The 23208-nt window shown below is 44.0% G+C and overlaps 2 protein-coding genes across 13 annotated transcripts; one reads left to right on the top strand and one right to left on the bottom strand.

Annotated features, from left to right (window-relative positions):
• The first annotated feature begins 305 nt into the window (after positions 1 to 305).
• On the top strand, positions 306 to 12208 carry LOC110486516 (ubinuclein-2). 12 transcript variants are annotated; one of them, XM_021558171.3, is made up of 17 exons: positions 306 to 977; positions 1354 to 1485; positions 3198 to 3305; positions 3963 to 4073; positions 4180 to 4286; positions 4466 to 4931; positions 5530 to 5600; positions 5725 to 5854; positions 6011 to 6117; positions 6236 to 6346; positions 7206 to 7349; positions 7646 to 7696; positions 7801 to 7846; positions 7969 to 9084; positions 9524 to 9728; positions 11360 to 11428; positions 11604 to 12208. In XM_021558171.3, exons 1-17 carry the CDS (start codon positions 666 to 668, stop codon positions 11669 to 11671), a joined length of 3354 nt encoding a protein of 1117 aa, XP_021413846.2. In that variant the 5' UTR covers positions 306 to 665; the 3' UTR covers positions 11672 to 12208. The 12 variants fall into 12 exon arrangements, with proteins under 12 accessions (XP_021413846.2, XP_021413849.2, XP_090052844.1 ...); XM_021558174.3 differs by having other exon boundaries at positions 11625 to 12208; XM_090196718.1 differs by having other exon boundaries at positions 7801 to 7843.
• Positions 12209 to 12437: 229 nt separating this feature from the next.
• LOC110486518 (telomerase RNA component-interacting RNase) lies at positions 12438 to 17151 on the bottom strand. Its single transcript, XM_021558181.3, has 3 exons — positions 13643 to 17151; positions 13210 to 13287; positions 12438 to 13105 (listed from the first exon to the last, which is right to left on the bottom strand). Exons 1-3 carry the CDS (start codon positions 13913 to 13915, stop codon positions 13001 to 13003), a joined length of 456 nt encoding a protein of 151 aa, XP_021413856.1. The 5' UTR covers positions 13916 to 17151; the 3' UTR covers positions 12438 to 13000.
• Positions 17152 to 23208: the final 6057 nt, after the last annotated feature.

The following is a 23208-nucleotide window of genomic DNA, read 5'->3' on the forward strand; positions in this document are numbered from 1 at the left end:
ACACCTGTGCTTTTACTATCTCTGGCCTTGACATAACGTTTTATGAAGAAAAAAAGACCAGTCCTTATCATGCATACAGAAATATAAAACATTAGAATTGGTTGGTTTCAAGGCATATTTTCTAATGAACGGTAGTCCTGTGTTTCGGTGCGTTCAGTCCAGATAAAAGTGTTCAAGGAACCTCGTCTAAACATCCCGCGTGCCAGAGTCGGGGAACAATCGATTTTCCATATTCGCGCTAGTATGCAAAATGGGCGGTTCTTGAGGGGCGTTCTCGCCCTATGATTGGTCAAAGACTGCTCCCTGACTGTTCTGTTTCCGCTTTTCATACGCACGCCCAGTTACTACTCTCACTGAATAATGATAATAATGGTCAAGATGGCTACTTCAGATGCCTCCTTGCGGTAACTACCGAACAATTTAATGGAAACAACTAAAACTACTCTTCCTCGTGATTCAAAGGCCCCGGAGCTAACCTGGGAGGTGCAGAACATACCACGGTGTGGTTTAAGGCATTTTATTACCTGATATAGCTAGATGGTAAACTAACGTTAGTTGTCGAACATTCCCAATTTTAGATAGCAAGCTACAGTAACGTTAGTTCAGTGAAGTCTCGTCCTCCCTTGTGTGTTCGTACCGAGGCACTCTGTGACTGTCAGCATCCAATGGCCGAACCGAGAAAAGTACCGTTTGTCACAATCTCTTCTTTTAACAACAATGCACCGCTTTCGGAATCCAAGAAACGCCGCCGGGAAGATGAGGCCGAAATCAGTTTGGGGGAAGATGGAGGGGGTGGAAGTGCAGCAACCAGGCCAGGAGGTGGTACTGGTGCTAGTCCATTCGGTGTCGTGAAATCCGGTGACGGGGATTCAGCGGAAACTAAACGTGTAACAGTGCGCTTGAACCTCTCCTTGCCCGAACCCAGCGAACGGGGATCTGCTGAATTCAACTACAGTGAACTTGTTCAATCTACTCAGGTAAAGACGTGAAATCAGTCAAGGCTACAAGTGATAACACAGCAGGCTGGGCCGGTGAACGCGTAGGCAGCTTGAAGTGTAAGCTCTCGAGGCTATGGTGCTGTTGTCAACAAGAGCGATGTTGGCCAACTGTAGCTACAGTATTCTTAGATATGATGTAAGCATGCCATCTTCATGTAGGCTATAACGTTTTTCTAATTTTCATATGAATGTTTATATTACCGTTATATGAATCAAATAATATGGTAATGACACATCTATTTCCCATCTTGCTGGAGATACAATTTTTAAGATTACATTTTAAGCTACTAAGAATCCACAGTTGAACCCATTTTACCGACTCTCATTTCCTGACATGCCTGATTGTCTCTTGAAGGTGAAGAAGTTTCCTGCTCCAGGACCTCCCAAAGGCCTGACGCCAGCCCTGGACCCCAACGACCCCTTTGCAGATGACGAGAAGGAGAGAAGAGAAATAGAGGCACTTGCCAAGAAATTTGAGAGCAAATATGTAGGTCCCTTTACTCTGTGGTGGAAACAAATAGGTCTACACATACAGTGGGGAAAAAAGTATTTAGTCAGCCACCAATTGTGCAAGTTCTCGCACTTAAAAAGATGAGAGGCCTGTAATTTTCATCATAGGTACACTTCAACTATGACAGACAAAATGAGAAAACAAATCCAGAAAATCACATTGTATGATTTTTTATGAATTTATTTGCAAGTTATGGTGGAAAATAAGTATTTGGTCACCTACAAACAAGCAAGATTTCTGGCTCTCACAGACCTGTAACTTCTTCTTTAAGAGGCTCCTCTGTCCTCCACTCGTTACCTGTATTAATGGCACCTGTTTGAACTTGTTATCAGTATAAAAGACACCTGTCCACAACCTCAAACAGTCACACTCCAAACTCCACTATGGCCAAGACCAAAGAGCTGTCAAAGGACACCAGAAACAAAATTGTACACCTGCACCAGGCTGGGAAGACTGAATCTGCAATAGGTAAGCAGCTTGGTTTGAAGAAATCAACTGTGGGAGCAATTATTAGGAAATGGAAGACATACAAGACCACTGATAATCTCCCTCGATCTGGGGCTCCACGCAAGATCTCACCCTGTGGGGTCAAAATGATCACAAGAACGGTGAGCAAAAATCCCAGAACCACACGGGGGGGACCTAGTGAATGACCTGCAGAAAGCTGGGACCAAAGTAACAAAGCCTACCATCAGTAACACACTACGCCGCCAGGGACTCAAATCCTGCAGTGCCAGATGTGTCCCCCTGCTTAAGCCAGTACATGTCCAGGCCCGTCTGAAGTTTGCTAGAGAGCATTTGGATGATCCAGAAGAAGATTGGGAAAATGTCATATGGTCAGATGAAACCAAAATGTAACTTTTTGGTAAAAACTCAACTCGTCGTGTTTGGAGGACAAAGATTGCTGAGTTGCATCCAAAGAACACCATACCTACTGTGAAGCATGGGGGTGGAAACATCATACTTTGGGGCTGTTTTTCTGCAAAGGGACCAGGACGACTGATCCGTGTAAAGGAAAGAATGAATGGGGCCATGTATCGTGAGATTTTGAGTGAAAACAAGGGCATTGAAGATGAAACGTGGCTGGGTCTTTCAGCATGACAATGATCCCAAACACACCGCCCGGGGCTACAAAGGAGTGGCTTCGTAAGAAGCATTTCAAGGTCCTGGAGTGGCCTAGCCAATCTCCAGATCTCAACCCCATAGAAAATCTTTGGCGGGAGTTGAAAGTCTGTGTTGCCCAACAACAGCCCCAAAACATCACTGCTCTAGAGGAGATCTGCATGGAGGAATGGGCCAAAATACCACCAACAGTGTGTGAAAACCTTGTGAAGACTTCCAGAAAACGTTTGACCTCTGTCATTGCCAACAAAGGGTATATAACAAAGTATTGAGATAAACTTTTGTTATTGACCAAATACTTATTTTCCACCATAATTTGCAAATAAATTCATAGAAAATCCTACAATGTGATTTTCTGGATTTTCTTTTCTCATTTTGTCTGTCACAGTTGAAGTGTACCTATGATGAAAATTACAGGCCTCTCTCATCTTTTTAAGTGGGAGAACTTGCACAATTGGTGGCTGACTAAATACTTTTTTGCCCCACTGTAGATCAAATAGATTGAAATAGTTTAATTTGCATTGTATATTTTCTCCCAGTCAACTGTAATTGTTTGTTTCCTCTAGTCACAGGCCAATACAGGGAAAAAGAAGAGGAAGGACAGGGTGCAGGATCTCATCGACATTGGTTTTGGCTACGATGAGACTGACCCATTCATTGATAACTCTGAGGCTGTATGTACCCTCTGTCTGCTCATATACTGCAGAATCCTTCCTTTGTGAACAGACTCATGTAAACAAGCATCCACATATGCTTTAACATATTTGCATTTTTATCATAGATCCTTTTTCATTAACACATTGCATTCCTCTCCCCCATACTTGCTTATTAGTTTCTCTGCTGTTTGTAACTTGTTATACCATGGCATTGTTGAATAGTCTTTTCTGATTGGCTTGATGGGCATTATTTCCCTATAATGCATGGTATATCAGCACGGTAGAATTCAATAGCTACAGTTCATTCTTACATGTTCTATGTACTGAGCTGCATTTGAAAGCACAAGTTGAGTTGAGAACATTATTGGCATTGTTGAATTTCATTTTCATAATAGCAAGTTGTTTGTTTGGTTACCAAGGCAACTACTGTAGCTACTATATCTAGTAAACTTGCTAGCTACTTCAGTGGATGTTGAATGAATTTCTAACTGTAAATTTGTTAAATTATAGCCATAGTATAAAAGGGAAAATCAACTCGGAAAATAATGCAACTCCATGGAAGGTTAGTTCCACTCCACTAGCGTGTCGTCGAACACACCTTCCATGTTGTTTATTATATTCCATAGAATACATAGCCCCTTGTTGATTATCCCTTAGCTACTTTCTTCCCTTCAGTATGATGAGCTGGTGCCAGCCTCCCTCAACACTAAGCTGGGAGGGTTCTACATCAACACTGGCACCCTGCAGTTCAGAGCAGCCTCCGAGTCAGAGGGAGAGGACTTCAAGGTGGGTTACACACACACCTTTTCAATATATGAACAAATGTTATTCAGTGTTAAACGCTATGTCTATATCACGTGACAAGCTTAGTTTTTGTTCCTCCTGTCTGTAGAAGTTGAAAGATGGTGAGGAGCGTGTGATAAAGAAGCGAATGAAAAAGCAAGATGGCAGTAACATGGATGAGAAAAAGCCCAGGAAGATCAGGATGCCAAAGCAAGGGTGAGCAATGTTCTACATCTGTTGTGCCACTTCTGAAGTTAACTGATGTATAAGCTCATATGATGTATGAACTTATTGCCTGACTTTGACTTGAGCCGTGTGCTTCGTAGTTATGCTATATGTCTATGGCTTGTAACAAGCTCCATGTAGCAACGCAACGGTCCTATGTTATCTTCCAGAGCATCTGGCCTGAATGTCCACCGGCCAGAGAAGAAGAAGCGGAAGAAGTTGATGAAGGACTCTCTGAATCTGGCCGCCATGCTCCGCCGCTTCACGCGGGAGAAGGAGGAGAACCGCAAGAAGAACCCCGGCCTGCCCCGTAGCCAGCACAATGCCAACCGTGCCCTGCTCAACGCCCACCCTAAACCCAACGACATCAGTATGGCTGACCTGGCCAACGACCCTGCCATGATGTCACTGCTGGGCTCAGCCAATAGCAACGACATGCTGCAGGACATGATGGGCGACTTGGACTTTGGGCTGCTGGACTCTCCTCAGCCCTCCAGCCCTGCGCAGGGGGAGAACGGTGCTCTGGGTAGGGTCCAGGGTAGGGTCCAGGGGGCACAAGGAGGTCTCCTGCCCCCTCCTCCTCTGCCTAATGGACTGCCTGCCCCTCTCAGTAAGCGCATTGAGGACCTCAGAGTGGTAAGTGACTGACATCTTCAATCAAATCCAGCTGCAGATATATTTTATATTTAGAGATATTTTAGGTCTTAAGTCAGTTTCTTTATTTGATATTTAGGGTCTAAAGGCCCTCACTGCTCGTTGAAAACGTTCAAGCACATTACATGGAGTGCATTGATTTCCCCCCCTTTAAAATGAAAAGTGATGATTGTCACCATTTTGATATTTCCTTCCATAAAGAGACCAGAGTAACACATGCATTCTCTCAGGGGCACAAGTAGGAGTGAGAAGTAGAGGTTGCTGTGGCAACGAGAGAGAGCAGTGATGTTCTTTGAAGGAGATGATGAGGGGAAAACAAGTGCCAACTCTCTCTGACAGAACGGTGAAGGGAAAGGGCAAGAGGGGAATATCAGGAAGAGGAGAGAAAGGGAGAGGAGGCCAAGAGCGAGAGGTACTGTAACAAAGGGAGTCAAAAAGAAAGGCTTAGACGACAATGTGAGGCTTAGAGGAGTGAAACGTCAGGTGATTGAGTGATTTGCATTACATTTCAGTGTCCATTTGAGCATAATATAGTTTGTTTTAGAGAATTTCTGAAATTGAATTATTCTCCAACAAACAGGCTTCTCATCAGTTTGATCAAGAGGGCAGGAAAAAGTTCTTCACGCTGGACATGAACAACATCCTACTGGAGTGAGTCTCTGCTCTGAGCTCTTTACAACAGGACAAACCCTCTTTCCTTCCCTGACCATCTCTCTGCATGTGTTAGTCAGTGTTTATCTTAATGTCTAACCCTCTTCCTCTGTGTGTTGGTCAGTATTGAGTTGCAGGTCCAGGAGCAGCCGGCAGCAGTGCGCTCTTCAGTCTACTCCCATCTCGAGGCCTTTGTGCCCTGCAACAAGGAGGCTCTGCTCAAACGCCTAAAGAAACTCAGCCTCAATATCCAGGTGTGTATGTATGCACTAAAATGATTGACATTTTGTGTGTGCACATAATATGCCTGTTGTCTTCTATCTAATTGTAGATTGTTTGTTAACGGAGTGTGTGGCGTGATTGTCATCTGGTGTGCGTGACTGTAACCTTTTCCATCTTCTGTCATCCAGGATGACCGTTTGCGTGCCCCGCTACTGAAGCTGAAGCTGGCTGTGTGCAGCGTGATGCCAGAGCAGATTGCCAGATACAACATGGACTGCATTGCCAAAGTGGCCAAGTAAGGCCTTCTCCTTTCTTCTGTTCACCTCTTATTTCCTCTCATACCTCTCCTTTGTCCCTTGCTGTCTATTTTTCCACTCCTCGTCCAATATTCTCTCTGGGTTGTGTATTTACAGACAGCATTCAGAAGAGGGGGAAAAGAACGGATCAGAAGAGGAGGATGAGGAGAAGCCTGGGAAGAGAGTGATGGGACCTCGCAAGAAGTTTGTCTGGGATGAGAAGCTCAGGTGAGCTCTCATTTGTGAATTTAACGTCATACAATTATGTTATACAGGTGTTTTGGTTTAGTGTAGTGATGGGACGTTCGGCTCTTTTTACTGACTCCGATCTTTTCGACTCATTCAGTCAAATGAATTAATCTTTTGACTCGTTTTGTTCATTTGAGTCAGTAATGCCCAGAGCATGCAGGACCCCGGTGAACGATAACTAGAAATAGTCATAATTCTACAAGCCTCTCGTTCATAGGTCGTTCACCATAAGGGGCTTATTGGAGATGTTGTTTGTGACAGACTTGTAAAATGGTGCTTTAAACAATGTATATTTGTTGATTGCTAGGCATACAAATACTATTATTTCTTGGTACATTTGAAACAGTCTAGTTGTGGCCGCAACCGGACACGATTGTGAACGACTCTTGGCGGAATGCATTGCTTGAGTGGTGTGAGGGTGATAAGCACAATATCGTTTGCAGTTCACAATGATTCAAGTTTGTTGAGCAGAAGCTGTGTATCTTTTGATTCTACAAAGCTGTGTCCATCAAAGCATTCATTCTTGCACCATGCAATCGTTTATTAGTTCTAAACATGTCTTTTTTATTTTCTATGCTGCCTGCAGCATAATCTATTTTACCTGCACTCATATGACGAACAGTTGTTGGTCAGAGTGACAGAAGGAGTGTGTATTAATCCTGCTTTAGAATTAAATGCAGCCAGCAAGTCAAACGAATGACTAAAATTAACTAGTCACCCAGAAAAGCGAATCATGACTCTCGAGTCAGTAAAAAGAGTTGTCCAAAAATAACTAATCATTCGCCAACAGTGGAGCTGAAATTGTAATGCATAGTTGGTGGAACATGTTGGTCTGTAGGATGTTGCTGTGTAACCTGGTGAGGGTGAAGCTGGGCTGCTATGAGCTGGAGGGCCAGAGCTCCCAGTCTCCAGAGGACTATCTCAAGGCCTTCATGGAGACTGATGTGAAACCGCTGTGGCCCAAGGGCTGGATGCAGGGCAGGTCAGTGTGTGCGTTTGCATAAAAGTATACAATTTGACCATTTAACCTAGTTTCCATTTCCCACACCACATGGGGCGGCAGGTAGCCTAGTGGTTAGATCTTTGGGCCAGTAACCAAAAGGTTGCTGGATTAAATCCATGAGCTGACCAGGTAAAAATCTGTCGTTCTGCCCCTGAACGAGGCAGTTAACCCACTGTTCCCTGGTAGGCCGTCATTGTAAATAAGAATTTGACTGACTTGCCTAGTTAAATAAAGGTAAATAAATGTAAATCTCTCCACGTTTCTCTCCTCCTCAGGATACTATTCAAAGAGAGCCTCATGGTTCATTGTCACCTTACTGGCAATCCGTGAGTTTGATATACTTTACTTAACTTATTTTAAAAATCACTATATTTAACACTGGTGTTCTTAATTATGCACTATTTTTCCTTTTGATTTCACTGTTATCCAGAGCCAAGAAAAAGATGGTTCCTACTCCCAAGTCTAAACCCAAGGTTGTTGTTTTGCAGTCTGATGCATTACGTGCATGCTTGTCATTTCAATACCATTGTTGTTTGAATAGATTTAGATCACACTAATTGTTTGCTCTTTCTATCTCCTATGTTGTTTGGTGATCCAGGAGGGTAGTTGGGTCCAGAGATCCACCCCCTCAGTTGGTGCGACCCCCTCCCCTGCTGCCCCAGTGGCCTACCGGCCCTCCCAGTCCCCTGCTGAGACCATCTGTCTGCTGGACTCCCTGGATGAAGAGCTGACCGCCCCCGCCCTGGACTCCATCTCCCAGGCTCTGGCCCTCCTCAGCAATGCAGCCAAGGGCCTGGTCCAAGGGGACAGTCCCCCCTCCCCTGATAGGCCCAAGACTGCCCCGTCCTCCCTCCACGCCTCACCTCTCCTCCAGAAGCACAAGAAGAGCACCATCAACACACCCAGCTCCAACACACCTCTCTACGTCTCTACCTCCTCCTCCCCCTCCTCTCTCTCTCGGCCTCCCAACATCTCCCCTTCTCTGTCCTCAGCGAGGAGCGAGGGGTTGGGGTCGATGAAGGGTGGAGGTGCTCAGGCTCACAGACAATCAGTGCTGAGCACTCAGAGGCTTGCTGGGACGGCCCTGAGTAAAGCCAACGCTCCCGGCTCTCACTCCCAGCTTAAGCCGCGGCTGCCCCCCAATCAGAAGGGCTTTGGCAGCAATAATACTAAAGCCAACAGCGGTGACACCTCTCTCCCCTCCCCCTCCTCCTCCCACTCTCTCTCAGGAGCCCAAGCTCAGCAGCAGTCCAACTTCATCACCCCCATGCAGGCCACTCTCACCAAGTCCTCCCACAGCAGCACCTCGCCCATCATCAAACTCACCCCTCGCCTCCCCAACCCCTTAATGCCCACCACCTTCTCACCCTCCCCCAATCCCAGGCCTCAGGCAGCTTCCAGTATGCACCAGTACTCCTCCAAAAGCCCAGCAGGGTTCCGCCCACCTTTCTCAGGTGCTCCGGGAGGGCCAGCCAAACTGGTCCAGGGCAGCTACACCCCTCAAGGAGGGCAGAAGACCCCCTCTCAGATCATCAGCAGCAGCGCCAACACCAGCCTTACCAACACCTCATCCATCAGCAAGCATTTGGGATCCAGTCCCTCCCCTACCACAACCTCGGCCAATCAGCGACAAAGGCTGGCCGGTGGAACCATTCAGGGGGCTAAGCCTATTAAATCTGTCTCCACACAGTCTGTCTCTTCTCAGTTGCCACAGGTAAGTAAGAGATGGTAGCTGGGTGGGACAAGGTCATGGTGCAGCAAATGTTCAAAATTAGTTTGTCTACTGTGTGGTTGTGTTGTCTGTGTATTTTATCTCTTATGTTTTGTATATGTTGTCTGTTGGTCTGGGTCTATATTTCTAATTAAAAATTGAGTGGTTTGAGCCCTGAATGCTGAAAGCCGTGGTGTATCAGACTATACCACGAGAATAATGATAAACATTTATTTTTACTGCTCTAATTACGTTGGTAACCAGTATATAATAGCTGTAAGTCACCTCCAGGGGGTTATGCTGTATCGCCAATATACCACGGCTAAGGGCTGTATCCAGGCACTCCGCGTTGCGCATAAGAACAGCCCGTAGCCGTGGTATATTGGCCATATACCACACCACCTCGGGCCTTATTGCTTAATTATATGCCTCTGTTCTCCAGGTGTCCTCAGCCAGCAGCAGTCTTCTTGGCTCTGCTCCATCTCTCCCACTGGGCTTTGGGATGTTGGGGGGGCTGGTTCCCGTCTCCCTGCCCTTCCAGTTTCCTTCACTCTTAAACCTGCCCCCATTAGGGGGCACAGCTGGCTCCAGCACCGGGGCCAGCGGCTCCTCAACCAGCAACAGCTCAGCATTCTCCCTGACCCAGAGTGAGTGACACAGCCAGTCCACAGAAACAAGAAAAAACTGAAAAATGTACAGTGCTTTCGGGAAGTATTGACTCCCCCATTTTTCCACATTTTGTTACATTACAGCCTTAATCTACACATAATATCCCATAATGAAAACAGGTTTTTAGAAATGTTTGCAAATGTATTAAAAATAAAAAACTAACTTAAGTATTCAGGCCCTTTGCTATGAGACTCAATTGATCTCAGGTGCATCCTGTTTCCCTGTAATTAGCCTTGAGATGTTTATACAACTTGATTGGAGCCCACCTGTGGTAAATTCAATTGATTGGAAATGATTTGGAAAGGCACCAACCTGTCTGTATAAGGTCCCACAGTTGACAGTGCATGTCAGAGCCAAAACCAAGCCATGAGGTCAAAGGAATTGTTTTGAGGCACAGATCTGGGGAAGGCTACCAAAAGTCTGCAGCATTGAAGGTCCCCAAGAACACAGTGACCTCCATCATTCTTAAACGTAAGAAGTTTGGAACCACCAAGACCCTTCCTAGAGCCAGCCGCCCGGCCAAACTGAGCAATCGGGGGAGAAGGGCCTTGGTCGGGGAGGTGACCAAGAACCCGATGGTCACTGATAGAGCTCCAGAGTTGCTTTGTGAATATGGGAGAACCTTCCAGAAGGACAACCATCTCTGCAGCACTCCACCAATCAGGTCTTTATGGTAGAGTGCCCAGACGGAAGCCACTCCTCAGTAAAAAACACGACAGCCCACTTGGGAGTATGCCAAAATGCACCTAAAGAACTCTTTGGCCAGAATGTCAAGCATCACATCTGGAGAAAACCAGGCACCACTCATCACCTGGTCAATACCATCCCTATGGGGAATCATGGTCGTGGCAGCATCGTGCTGTGGGGATGTTTTTCAGCGGCAGGGACTGGGAGACTAGTCAGGATCGAGGGAAAGATGAACAGAGCAAAGGACAGAGAGATCCTTGATAAAAACCTACTCCAGAGCGCTCAGGACCTCCGACTGTAGCGTCATACCCAAGAAAACTAAGCTGTAATCGCTGGTAAAGGTGCTTCAACAAAATACTGAGTAACGGGTCTGAATACTTATTTATATGTGACGGTTCAGGTTTTTTTTGCAAACCCTGTATTTGCTTAATCATAAGGGGGGGGGGGGGGGGTGATTTAATCAATTTTAGAATAAGGCTGTAACGTAGCAGAAGTTGAATGTAGAACAGCTGATCGAGATGGGGTTGCCTAGTCTGTGTGTATGTTGATGTCTGGGTATGTGTATAGTTTGTTTGTGTATTTTATGTTGTTGGACCGTTGTGTTAAATCCCCATGCTGTGTCTGGAAGCCTGCAATGTTTTTCTCCATTGTCTGACATTCTCCCATATTGTTTCTTTGGTTCATCCCTCATTTCTCCCCTTCTCACTCTGCCTCTTCTTTAAAATGTTATTCTTCCATTAATCTCCCGTGCTTTTACATCCATTTACTATTTGACTTGGCTCATCTCTTTTCCTTTAAACCCGTTTCTTCTGTCTTTGCATCCCATTCTTGTTTCGTCTCCACTGCCTTTCCTATCTCACCATTCCCTTGACCTACACCCCTGTGTGTATCCTCCCTCCCATGTCCTCCTGTCTCTCCTCAGATCTGTTAAAGAGTCTCCAGTCAGGGTCTCAGGTTGCTCTGCCTCCTCACTTACAGCTCGCTTTCTCAGGTAAAATCTGCCCTTCCCTGTGACCCTGCTCTCTCCTCTCAGCCCGCTGTCACTTCAAATGTCCCCAAGAAGAGAAAAAACATCTTCCCTGCGCATGCCTGTCGCTTTCGTCATGTCGGTGGTTGTCATTTGTGTTATGTTTAAATATGTTTTTGTTTCTTATCAATATTTCAAGAACTCTACTCTTCCTGTCCAGATGTCAATCAAACCCAAGGAGGGGATGTGAAGAGGAAGTCTCTTTGACCATGCCTGTTTGGAACACTGAGGACATCCACTATGATGAGACAGCTATCAGGATAAATCAGGAACAAGGATGACTAACAGAAGCTGCCCAAACACAGGATGGGCCTGAAATAGGGAATTGGACCCTCTCGATAATCTTCCGGCTGTTACTTATTTTTTTAAACAGCAATTTGATAATTGTTTTAATATTGTAAATTGTAAGGCTTAATGACAAGTTTGTTTTTGTCATGTTTACAGAACAGACCTTTATCACTGTGGTCAGGGAGGGAGAATGAATGAATGTCTGCTTGTTGGTTTGTGTGTGTGAATGCACTATTTAGTGTCAGTGTGCAAATGTGTAACCCTCCCTCTCTGATACCTGAGTTAGTGTGTCTATTTGGTGGTGCTTTTTCGATGTAATTATCTAGACCTGTAAGAAATGATACTAAATGCGAATGTTGTTGAATTTAGGGACCGGAGCTGTATTTTTTTTTTGCTGTACATAACTCCACCAAATTCAATAAAACAAGCCATGAACTATGCAGGATTATAACAAAATGGTATATCGGTGACTTTATGGTCATCAGCATGGGTACTTCTGTTCCCTCCTGTCTTGTGCCTTCATTCGCTGTCAAAGTACTACACTCCATAAAAATGGAAAACAAGCCAATAACATCCACATAGTGAAAAGTTATAGTATATCAGAGTGGGTTGAACAACCCCCCCCCCCCCCCCCCCCCCTCCAGTCTCAATATTGGCTTGAAACACTTTACCATGCTACCTGGAGTCTGATTAGTCAAAAGTTTATTTGATGGGTAACAAACCGGAGACACTACCTGACAGTTGCTTATCCAAAGCAGCCCAAAAGTTCAAATGAATCAACAAGGCGGCACAATTTTCTGTGCCTCCACCAGACTGAGGTTGAAACAGCACAGAGGTTATTTAGGGTTCTGGGTCCAGACAAAGCCAACACACCCAAGGCACAACATACAGGTCAATGGGCGGTGCTTATAATGTAGCTGACATCAAATGCCATGTCGCAAATTCAGAAAATTACTCATGACTTAATCCAGGAGCTACAATCCTGACAGCATAACCCTTAAATAATCAAGCAGAACCAGTAATGTACTCCAATACAATTCCAAAAGCCTTTTTAACTCCACATCAAAATGCTATTGCCCCATACAGCACACAAGTGACATTCATTTAAACCCAAAAAGAAAACAGGAAAAACAAGATTAAACATTAAATGGGTGATTGCTTCTACAGCTGTAAAGAGTGGCAGTATGCAGAAGGTTTGATGGCTGTCCTAATCCCTGTTGGTTTTTCATTCTAAAGGTCCTCCAGAGTCTATTTGACCAGGGGCCTGGTTTTGTCATCATCGCCACACTGGTGGGCTTTATACTTTTTCACCTCTGCCATGTATTTTGTCCAGGCATCCCCCTTGCCCTCCATCTGGAAAACAGAATAAATAATTAGACAATGGCTTAGAGGACACAAGTGGTATTTCATGAAGACGATGTCATGACAAAACGATCAGGGAAAAATATTTCTTGAACCTCAGGATCTACTTTCTGTTTCTTCGCAACCATGCCAGTCTTGAGGGCCAATTTAGAGCCACCTCTGCGCTTCCCAACCTGGGTTAGGGGATAGAAGACTGAAACCGTTATACGAGCCCTTGTGGGTGGACTGCCAATGGAGACTACACAAGACGAGAGAACACAGAACAAGCCTATGTTATCACGGGAAACATTCCTGAAGTCTTGAATAGCTAATGAATGCTTTCCAATGTCTAGACCTGATGTGGATCTCAGGTTACTTGTTGGTGACACTGCAGTGCACCTCTTCACGTGTGAATGTATCCCTCTATTGTGATGTAACTATTCACTAACGTGAGCTGTGTGGTGGATAAGAAAACAAATGTTTGTAATTTGTTAATTGAGACATTGCCATTGGCTACAATCTCTAGCTAACAACTGCCAAACCCCTTACAAAGCTGGTCACACTCGGAGTCTTCTTTTCCTGTGTCGACTGTCCTTCGTCAGCAGTACTTTTATCACCGCATCCTTGGTCCATTTCTTTTTTCCTTTTTTCTTCCTCCATTTTTTTCTTGAACATCTCCATAAAGCTTCCATCATTAGCAAATGTATTGGCCGCTGCTGCTTTGCTGACTCCCGGTGCAGGACTGGCTGGCGACCCCGGGCTGTTACTGCTCGAATCGCTGCTGTTTTGATGTCTTCTGTTGTATCCACGCTTCGGATCCATGTTAGCTTTTTTCACGTAGAAGGGCTCAGTTCCTTTAGTCCTTTCTGCAACTAGTGGTGTGCTCTCTGGTCGTTTTGTGTCAACGCAAACTAAAGGCGGCTAGCTACTTGACAAAAAAATGCTATCGGTGACAGATCCCACCCGAACCCCCCAAACTAAGCAAAAAACTTCGAAGCAAATGCGCTAGCATACGAAGCCATCTAATTAAAAACGCGGAAATCCATAAATTAATAGGAGCGACACTTGTCCGTCTCCCAGCGAGCCAGCACGTCCTCGCGGCGGAAAAAAAACGCAGACTTGTTGTTGGAGGCTAGCTACCGTTAGCCCCGTCAGCGTTGTAGTTGCTAGCTATTCGAAAAATGTCAACTAGCTAATGACCAAACAATAGTGTCACGAGTAGCTAAACTATTGCACATTAGCTATATATAATATATTTTTTCAAACGACTCTCAAAGTGAAGGATATTACTGATACATTTGTCCAGATGTGGTTTTCTTTCACTTGTTATCGGCCATGTTGAATTTCGGCTTATCAGTTACGTCAGCACGTCAATATTCTATGGTATTATGGCGGTCCCCAAACATTCGTTTGCGGTGCATGCCGCCACCCACCGTGTGGGCTGTGTCTTACTGTTCTGGAGTGTGAATTCATTAGTTTGTGAAATTAAAACGGGAGGATAAAGGGAAGAAAAATACCCTACGAACTAACCCTTCACCCATTAAAACCTCCCTACTATTCCACTACTTGGCCCTATCTTTTTATTTAACCTTTATTTCAGAAACTACCAGACATCAAAATACAAACATAAAAAAAGAAACGGGCAAAAAACAAACACATTCATCAGTAATAAGGTCCTCAGTCAGCTTTCCTAACTGCCCTAGAGCAGTGGTTCCCAAACTTTTTATAGTCCCGTACCCATTCAAACATTCAACCTACAGCAGCTTACCTAGCACTAGGGTCAGCGCACTCTAAAATGTTGTTTTTTGCCATCATTGTAAGCCTGCCACAAACACACTATACGATACATTTATTAAACATAAGAATGAGTGTGATTTTTTTGTTGTCACAAACTGGCTTGTGGGAAGTGACAAAGAGCTTTTCCAGGACCAGAGCACAAATAATCAATCATTTTGGTCTTTGTTTAACCATCTTACATATAAATCCTTATTTGTTCATTGAAAATTGTGAATAACTCACCACAGGTTAATGAGAATGGTGTGCTTGAAAGGATGCACATAACTCTGCAATGTTGGGTTGTATTGGAGAGAGTCTCACTCTTAAATCATTTTCCACACACAGTCTGAGCCTGTATTTAGCTTTCATGCTAGTGAGGGCCGGGCGAGAATCCACTCTCACATAGGTACGTGGTCGCAAAGGGCATCAGTGTCTTAACAGCCCCAGGCAGGATACTCTGAGCGCAGCCCAATCCAGAAATCTGGCAGTGGCTTCTGATTAAATTACATTTTCACAGAACCACTTGTTGCAATGTCGATGAGGCTCTCTTGTTCAGATATCGGAAAGTGGACTTGAGGCAGGGCATGAAAGTGATAATGAATCCAGTTGTTTGTGTCATCCGTTTTGGGAAAGTACCTGCATAATTACACCCAACTCACTCAGGTGCTTCGCCATGTCACATTTGACATTGTCCGTAAGCTTGAGTTAATTTGCACACAAATCATCAAAAATGATGTAAAGACCTGTGTGTTGTCCTTGTTAATGCAGACAAAGAGCTCTAACTTCTTAATCATAGCCTCAATTTTGTCCCGCACATTGAATATAGTTGCTGAATCCTAGATTCAGATCATTCAGGCGAGAAAAAACATCACCCAGATAGGCCAGTCGTGTGAGAAACTCGTCATCATGCAAGCAGTTAGACAAGTAAAAATTATGGACAGTAAAGAAAACTTTAAGCTCATCTCTCAATTAACAAAAAACATGTGTCAATACTTTGCCCCTTGATAACCAGCTTCTTTCTGTATGTTGTAAAAGCCTTACATGGTCGCTGCCCATATCATTGCATAGTGCAGAAAATACACGAGAGTTCAGGGGCCTTGCTTTAACAAAGTTAACCATTTTCACTTTAGTGTCCAAAACGTCTTTCAAGCTGTCAGGCATTCTCTTGGCAGCAAGAGCCTCTCGTGGATGCTGCAGTGTACACAAGTGGCGTCGGGAGCAACTGCTTGTTACCACTCCACTATGTTTCCCTGTCATGGCGTTTGCGCCATCAGTACAGATACCAACACATCTTGACCACCAAAGTCCATTTGATGTCACAAAGCTGTCCAGTACTTAAAACATTTGTTGTCCTGGTTTCCAGTGGTTTCAGAAGAGGATGTCTTCCTTAATTGACACCCCATAAACATAACGGACATATACCAGGAGCTGTGCCTGCCATGTCTGTTGACTCATTCCGCTGTAAGGCATAGAATTCACTGGCTTGTATGCAAAGCAGTAATTGTTTCAAAACATCTCCTGCCATGTCACTGACGCGTTGTGAAACAGTGTTGTTTGATGAAGACATTGTCTGTATAGTTTTTTTGGCCTTTCCCCCCAGCATTGTCCCAGCCATATCCGCAGCAGCAGGAAGATTGAAGTACTCCACAATAGTATGGGGCTTTCCTGTCCTAGCCACTCAGTAGCTCACCATATAAGACACTTTTAGCCCTTTCTTATTAATGGTATCTGTTGCTTTTATATATATGTCTTACAACTCAAAAGTCGTCTTAATTCCCCCTCAAAAAACTCTTGGCTTATTCTTCAAATTGGCATGTTTTGTTTCTAAATATCTGCGCAAGAGTGAAGGTTTCCAGTTCGGAGATAGTCCTTTTGCACATATAACACACTGTGGCTGAGGAAAGGCACTACAACCAATATAAGTGAACCCCAAATCAATGTAGCTTTCATCATATTTGCGCCTCTTCGATGGTCTAACGTCCCTGTCTGTTGAGCAGTGCTTTCCCGGGTAAGGGGGCAGTAGCTCTTCGGCTGCATCAGATTCACAACTGTCAGTGTCCATGCTAGCTGGGCTAACAACAAATGTAGAATTACTGATGCTAGCATTGGATGGGCTCGTGGAAGCAGAACAACTTGTTTCGTTGACAGATGCAGGTGGAGTACTGCTGGTAGTAGCAATACTACCAGTAGGGCTGGTATGTGTCTCTATGGGCTTTCTTTTTAACCATTTATCAATTTTCGAGCAAATGGAATGAGTAGCAGCTACGTTTGGCTACATACGGACCGTTAGTGGAATTCCCGCGAGAGAGCAACGGTTAATGTGATTGGATGTTCATTATTTGACGAGGCTTGACATTGTATTGTTATTTCGCTGAACACTAGAAGGTTTCATTTTATTTTTGGTAGTGAGACGAGGCTACTCAGGTGAAAAAAAAGAAAAAAAAGTCACCCAAATGTATAGCCGTTGGAAAATATAAATGTACTGTTTGAAAATGTGAAGAAAAAAACAGTTAGGGAAGAAAAAAAGTGTGAATACCTGCCCTAGAGATACCAAAACATCAAATTTAAGAAACATTTTAAGATTTATTTGTGGAACAGTACAAGAATGCTGATTTACCTAACTCAGTAGAGACCAAAGGAATTTCCAGAGTGAATGTCTGAACACAAAATCAAATAGGCTTCCCCAAAATAATATGGTCACTGTGGTAGAGCATTTATTGTAATTGGCGATTTTGTGCATTTATCAAAATCACATCAGGTAGCCTGATTTCAGATGTGTCATGTAAATAAGATTATTTATAGGGAAATCGTAACAGTCAGTATCTGGTGCCGCCACCAGCTGCATTAAGGACTGCAGTGCATCTCTTCCTTATGGACTGCACCAGATTTGCAAGTACTTGCTGTGAGATGTTACCCCACTCTTCCACCAAGGCACCTGCAAGTTCCTTGATATTTCTGCGGGGAATGGCCCTAGCCCTCACCCTCCAATCCAACAGGTCCCAGACATGCTCAATGGGATTGAGATCTGGGCTCTTCACTGGCCATGGCAGAACACTGGCATTCCTGTCTTGCAGGAAATCACGCACAGAACGAGCAGTATGGCTGGTGGCATTGTCATGCTAGAGGGTCATGTCAGGATGAGCCTGCAGGAAGAGTACCACATGAGGGAGGAGGATGTCTTCCCTGTAACACACAGCGTTGAACTGCCTGCAATAACAAAAAGCTCAGCCCGATGATGCTGTGACACACTGCCCCAGACCATGACGGACCCTCCACCTCCAAATCGATCCCGCTCCAGAGTACAGGCCTCGGTGTAACGCTCATTCCTTCGACAATAAGCGTGAATCCAACCATCACCCCTGGTGAGACAAAACCGCAACACGTCAGGGAAGAGCGGGAGAGTTCTGTCTGGTCCAGCGACAATGGGTTTGTGCCCATAGGCGACGTTGTTGCCGGTGATGCTTGGTGAGGACCTGCCTTACAACAGGCCTATAAGCCCTCAGTCCAGCCTCTCTCTGCCTATTGTGGAGTGTCTGAGCACTGATGGAGGGATTGTGCATTCCTGGTGTAACTTGGCACCCTGTACCTGTCCCACAGGTGTGATGTTCGGATGTACCGATCCTGTGCAGGTGTTGTTACATGTGGTCTGCCACTGCGAGGATGATCAGCTGTCCTTCCTGTCTCCCTGTAGCACTGTCTAACATGCTGACCAGACCGGACAATTTAGAAATCCCTGTTATTCAATTATTGCACCCACACTACTTGCGCAATTTTTTTTGCCATCGTGCCAAAATGTATTTTGTCCCCACCACAGCAAACGCGATCTCGACACGCAGGTTAAAATATCAAAAACTCTGAAAGCATTAAACATTAATGGCAATTTAGCTAGCTAGCTTGCACTTGCTAGCTAATTTGTCATATTTAGCTAGCTTGATGTTGCTAGCTAATTTTTCCTGGGATATAAACATTGAGTTGTTATTTTACCTGAAATGCACAAGGTCCTTTACTCCGCCAAATAATCCACACTTAAAACAGTCAACCGAATCGTTTCTAGTCACCTCTCCTCCTTCCAGGCCTTTTCTTCTCTTGACTTTATATAGCGATTGGCAACTTTTTTTAAATTAGGTGCATTACCGCCACTGATCTCGTTCGTCTTTCTTTCAGATCTGCGTCTCATTCTTGGCGATGAGGATGGGATCCCAACCTTCACCTGCTGACTGGCTCCTGAGGACCTGGGTTAAACTGTGCACAGGAGTCACCTAAATTAGGAGACAGGGAAGCCCACAGTCAGCTGGGACCTGCCTAAGATCCAAGAGGAGAGAGTTGGTGGGTAAATACGGGATCTCGAACATAGGTAAATAAACGGTGAGACTGAAGTTTCTTGGAAACAATGATTAAGTAAGTCCCATGGTCTCTACCAGATCAAAAGACTAGGTGGTGGGGTTCTGTAAAAAGAACAACTAGGACTGGTAGGTACTGGTTAAAAGCCTGGGATGTGATGTCCTTTGAATAAGGAATGTTATGACCAGTGACACTAGTGGGAACTAACTAAAAGCCTAGGATGGACATGTTCTTTTAGAGATTTGTGACTAGCGAAATTCGGACTAGGTGAAAGACTAGGGTGTGGAAGTTCCATGAGAACTCTATGACTAGTGAACCTAGTGACTGATTAAAAGCCTTGGGTATGTGGTCCCGAAGGGGAAAAGTCCATCACTAGTGAAATCAGTAGTGTGTAACTGTTAAGGGAATTTTTATCAATGATGACTAATTATGTATACATTTCAATCTGGACTGAATAATCCGAATACTATTATGTTACTGTACATGTATGAATTTTCTCTCTTGCTCCCAGTATTGAGTATAATGTAGTCAAGAGTTTAGAACAATGATGGTCTGTTCCTTGGTACAAATGAATGAACTATCTCCAGATGGCAGGGACGGACTATCTCCAGACTGTCTAGAATGCTTATCTACACTGACTGACCTTGGCTCTAGGTGAGGAGGGAAGGCTTGAGATCTATAGAGCCTTTCTACCAGTGTCAAGAAGAGACGGAACATTTAGAAAACGCTGACGTCATTTTCAGTTTATAACCTGTGGTAAAATGTGTATGAACTCAGTACTCTCTTGAATTAAAGGCTGTTACTTGACTTGTAAGACTGGGGCTCTGTCCATTCTTATAAAATAAGGGTTCTTACAAATCCTTATGAATTGACAGAGTGTTTAATTTTGATTGGGAATTAAAACAGAGGAATGAAATTCCTTTAACATTAACATAAGTATTTAAAGAGGTAATGCCATGGGTAAGTAATAATAGTAAGATGTAAATCTTACCCATCTCAGGCGCCAGACCTATTATGGACAGAGAGCGCTATCTACAGGAGACTGGTGGATAGTGCCAGGAATGTTATAGTGAAAGTTATAATCAGAAAGAAATCTAGTCTCGAGAGCTACTTTAGAAAGTAAGCTCCTCCAAAGTTTATATTTTCACTTCTGAAACTGGCCGATGTAGTTTATAAATTCGGCGCATTACATGTTAATCTTAAAATAATAGACATTTAATGGGTCTGAAGCGAATTGTGAATATCCAACAGAGATTGGGTATAGTATATACAGTAAATGTTGGAGTGGATAAAAACACAAATGATTAAAGAGTGGAGGGATGACAGTGGCCTCCCGTAAGTTATCGTGTTTTGTTTTGTCTATAATTTAACACTTTTTGTTCACCTGGTAAAGTAACGTTAGACGAAGAGACTGTAGAGGGGAACAAGTATTTGAGTGGAAGAGAAATGTACTGGGTGATGGTGATTGAGAGGGCTTCCGAGTTCAAGTAAACAGATATGTAGACTAGTGAAAGTAATAAAGAAAGTGGGAAAAAAAAGGAAATGGGAAGTTAATTGGAAAGAAAAATAAGAATTCAAATTTTGAATTGTTTGGACAGATTAAGATTTACAACATTTTTATTTTCCCCTTTAGGAGAGGATGGGGTGTCCCTATCTCTCCCTTTAAAATGGTTCAATTATTGCAATAATTAATCGATATCAAATAAAGATCGATTGTTTGAAGAAATGACAAGTCTCTCTCACTTGACTAGAATTTCGACGACACTATGTACACTAAGAAGCCAATCATACCGAAGCACGTTAGTCCTTCTACTCTCTATTGGTCTCGTCCTACTCACAGGGAGCATCTTAGGATCCCTTGCCATGGATCCACCTTCCTCTAATACTCTCTTCACTGCCTCAGCATACGACACCTTCTGTACTACTCTGATCCTGGCAACCTTGACCTGCCTTTCTCTGAAACGGACACTTCTGTCTTCAGCAACATACCCCTACAGCAGGGTTCCCCAACTGGCAGCCTGCAGGCGAATTTAGACACACAGCTTTTTCCACCAATACTAAATATTCCTTTGTCTCATGCCCTTCTGCACACTTCTCACGTCTCCTTCCTACACACTGCTGCAACATGACCATAAACTTGGCATCTAAAACACCGCAATGGTTTTTGGGACAAAAGCGCTCACGGAATAACTGACACATCCTAACTTGACTTTATCGAGTCAAGACTGCGTCAAAACTCAGCAGGATAGACAGTCTTCTCTTTCACAACGCTCTCCACCAGGTTTGCGTTGCACCAAACAGTGGGTGTCAGAACTTAACACCACCCCAGTTAGCGCTCCTTTCAATGACGCCCTGCTCCAGAGAGCAAAGCAAGTCACAGGTCTTTTCACGAGTCCACTTCGAGTTCCTTTCACAGACAGTCCCCAACCCCTTCTCCACCCAACCTGACACCACGTATGGATCAGCCAAAAAGAAAATCTCACTCGCACTGGGCCAGAATCATTGGGGCGAGGCTCAAACTCTGCGTTCTTCACCGCACCGGCAACAGCAGGTAATTCATCCTCACGCTCGTCACTTTAAATTTCTGAGCAACCAGGATATTTTTTCGTTTTTGTACTTGACGCCAATCTTCCTCACCATACCGCTTCCCTAAAGCCCTCTCCTTCTTCCTCGCTGTCAATATCCACATTTCCACAATCTTTCCGCTCCTCCATACGCCGTAGTAGCAAACTGTTCAAATGGTTACTGCATTCATGTCGCTCTTCACCTCAGTCACGTCAATCGTCAGTTAGCCTAGTAAATTAATGCATGTGTCATCTACCGTACTGGAGGCCAATTTACAAAAACAATATCCTGTCACTGGCTTTTTTAATTACCCCATTTTATTTATAGTGCAAAATACTAGAATATGTCCTTCACCTTAATTTTTTTATATAACCCTCTATGCACTGATTAAAAAGTTATACAAAGAAAAAGACAGATATAAAAATAAAAACACAAAGCCCTTCACACCATGCATGCTAGAGTTACAAAGAAAGTGGAGAGTCCTTCATTTAGGAGGGTGTTTTGCTTTTGCATGACACTTGGAAATGGTTACAGTGTCTTAGTACAAGGCATGGAGATGGGTTGCATGGTAGGTCCTGCCAGCCAGCCAGGTAGGTCCGTCAAGCCAGATAACTGGTACTATTGACAAATAAAATATAATTTTCATGCTTTCACCACCTACTACTGTTGTTCAAGATGTACACTACATGACCAAAAGTACGTGGACACCTATAGAATATCTCATATCAAAATTATAGGCCTTTATATGGAGTTGGTCCCTCCTTTGATAGAACAGCATCCACTCTTCTGGGAAAGCTTTCCACTAGATGTCGGAACATTGCTGTAGGGAGCCTGATACTGATAGAGACATACCCCAAGCGACTTACAGCTGTAATCGCAGCAAAAGGTGGCGCTACAAAGTATTAACTTAAGGGGGCTGAATAATTTTGCACGCCCAATTTTTCAGTTTTTGATTTGTTAAAAAAGTTTGAAATATCCAATAAATGTCGTTCCACTTCATGATTGTGTCCCACTTGTTGTTGATTCTTCACAAAAAAATACAGTTTTATATCTTTATGTTTGAAACCTGAAATGTGGCAAAAGGTCGCAAAGTTCAAGGGGGCCGAATACTTTCGCAAGGCACTGTATATTGCCAGTTTCAATACGTTATACTGCAATTGGACAGTGTCCATTGCAAATATATTTGAATAGGGATTTACTATCACGAAATGGACGGAATGAAATGTCCACCTAAGTGTGAGGGAGAGGTAACACTGTTTGACTCATACTGTATATTGCTAATGGACATGTATGACGACGCTGGATATTGGCGGGAACTGGAACACGCTGTCGTACACATCGATCCAGAGCATCCAAACATGCTCAATGGGTTACATGTTTGGTGAGTATGCAGGCCATGGAAGAACTGGGACATGTTCAGCTTCCAGGAATTG

The sequence above is a fragment of the Oncorhynchus mykiss genome, chromosome 13 (genome assembly GCF_057628025.1).
Source record: "Oncorhynchus mykiss isolate SJ-2025 chromosome 13, ASM5762802v1, whole genome shotgun sequence".
Classification (NCBI taxonomy): domain Eukaryota; kingdom Metazoa; phylum Chordata; class Actinopteri; order Salmoniformes; family Salmonidae; genus Oncorhynchus; species Oncorhynchus mykiss.

Bases quoted from the DNA above. Each gene is read 5' to 3' on its own strand.
- LOC110486516 (XM_021558171.3), top strand. From the start codon at position 666: ATGGCCGAACCGAGAAAAGTACCGTTTGTCACAATCTCTTCTTTTAAC. The intron at 3,306-3,962 runs GTATGTACCCTC...TCTTCCCTTCAG, and splicing joins TCATTGATAACTCTGAGGCT to TATGATGAGCTGGTGCCAGC. The intron at 11,429-11,603 runs GTAAAATCTGCC...CAATATTTCAAG, and splicing joins CTTACAGCTCGCTTTCTCAG to AACTCTACTCTTCCTGTCCA.
- LOC110486518 (XM_021558181.3), bottom strand. From the start codon at position 13,915: ATGGATCCGAAGCGTGGATACAACAGAAGACATCAAAACAGCAGCGAT. The intron at 13,288-13,642 runs GTAAGGGGTTTG...CCCCTAACCCAG, and splicing joins CTCCGAGTGTGACCAGCTTT to GTTGGGAAGCGCAGAGGTGG. The intron at 13,106-13,209 runs GTTCAAGAAATA...TCTGTTTTCCAG, and splicing joins AACAGAAAGTAGATCCTGAG to ATGGAGGGCAAGGGGGATGC.